At 37.1% G+C, this 728-nt stretch overlaps 1 protein-coding gene across 1 annotated transcript in view; it reads right to left on the bottom strand.

Moving 5' to 3' along the window:
* LOC106877540 (uncharacterized) overlaps positions 1–728 on the bottom strand; it is a 13,668-nt gene that overhangs the window by 10,794 nt on the left and 2,146 nt on the right. The window contains exon 2 of the mRNA XM_014926465.2: positions 87–138. Within this exon, the coding sequence (XP_014781951.1) occupies positions 87–138 (52 nt within the window). The remainder of the gene's footprint in view (positions 1–86; positions 139–728) is intronic.

Here is a 728-nt window from a genome sequence, read left to right as displayed (position 1 = left end):
ATATATATATATATATATATATACAGAGAGTGGAAGAGAAAGAGAGAAGCAAAGTTGTATTGAATAATGAAAAAGAATCAACATACAAGGTCTGATGCAAACGGTGCAGTCGAATGTCAGGTCTTCTTTGGTGCGTTTCTGTGAAAAATGGAAAAGAAGAAAACAATGAACAAATTTGCTGTTTTGTGTGTGTGTGCGCGTGATAAAGGAAAGTGTGTATGAACGAAAGTAAAAAAAAACAAAACAGGAAGATGTTTTCGTTAATGTTAAAACAGACAGTGCAAATGCACATAAAGTGAAAGCTGGGCCATTGCTACCCCTGCAACCCCTGTGGTTGTACGGGGCCTCCATGGTTGAGGGGGCCCTATGTTAAGATCCAAGTACGTAGATGAGTCATCTATTTACTTTGGTTAAGATGCTGAAAGAGAAATAAACTATCTATGTTAACGGAGAATTTCAAGAAATAAAACGATAATACGTTGCACCTGAAAAAGTTCTTGTAAAAATACTACATTGTACCACGAACGTGAACCAGTCTTTGTGGATTGGCTATGAAATCTATTGAACACGAACTTAGCACTCAGCTTGATTATTCTGAACTGATCGATGATACGGAGACGTAAACACACCAGCATTGGTCAACGGGGGAGGGGACAAACACAGGTGATCTAAACGATTAGGTACACAAAAACATATACACACATACGTGTATATATATATATATATAT

Source organism: Octopus bimaculoides, chromosome 24 (genome assembly GCF_001194135.2).
Source record: "Octopus bimaculoides isolate UCB-OBI-ISO-001 chromosome 24, ASM119413v2, whole genome shotgun sequence".
NCBI lineage: Eukaryota > Metazoa > Mollusca > Cephalopoda > Octopoda > Octopodidae > Octopus > Octopus bimaculoides.
The sequence above is the reverse complement of the archived record's forward strand: the minus strand, read 5'-3'. Positions and strand labels throughout refer to the sequence as shown.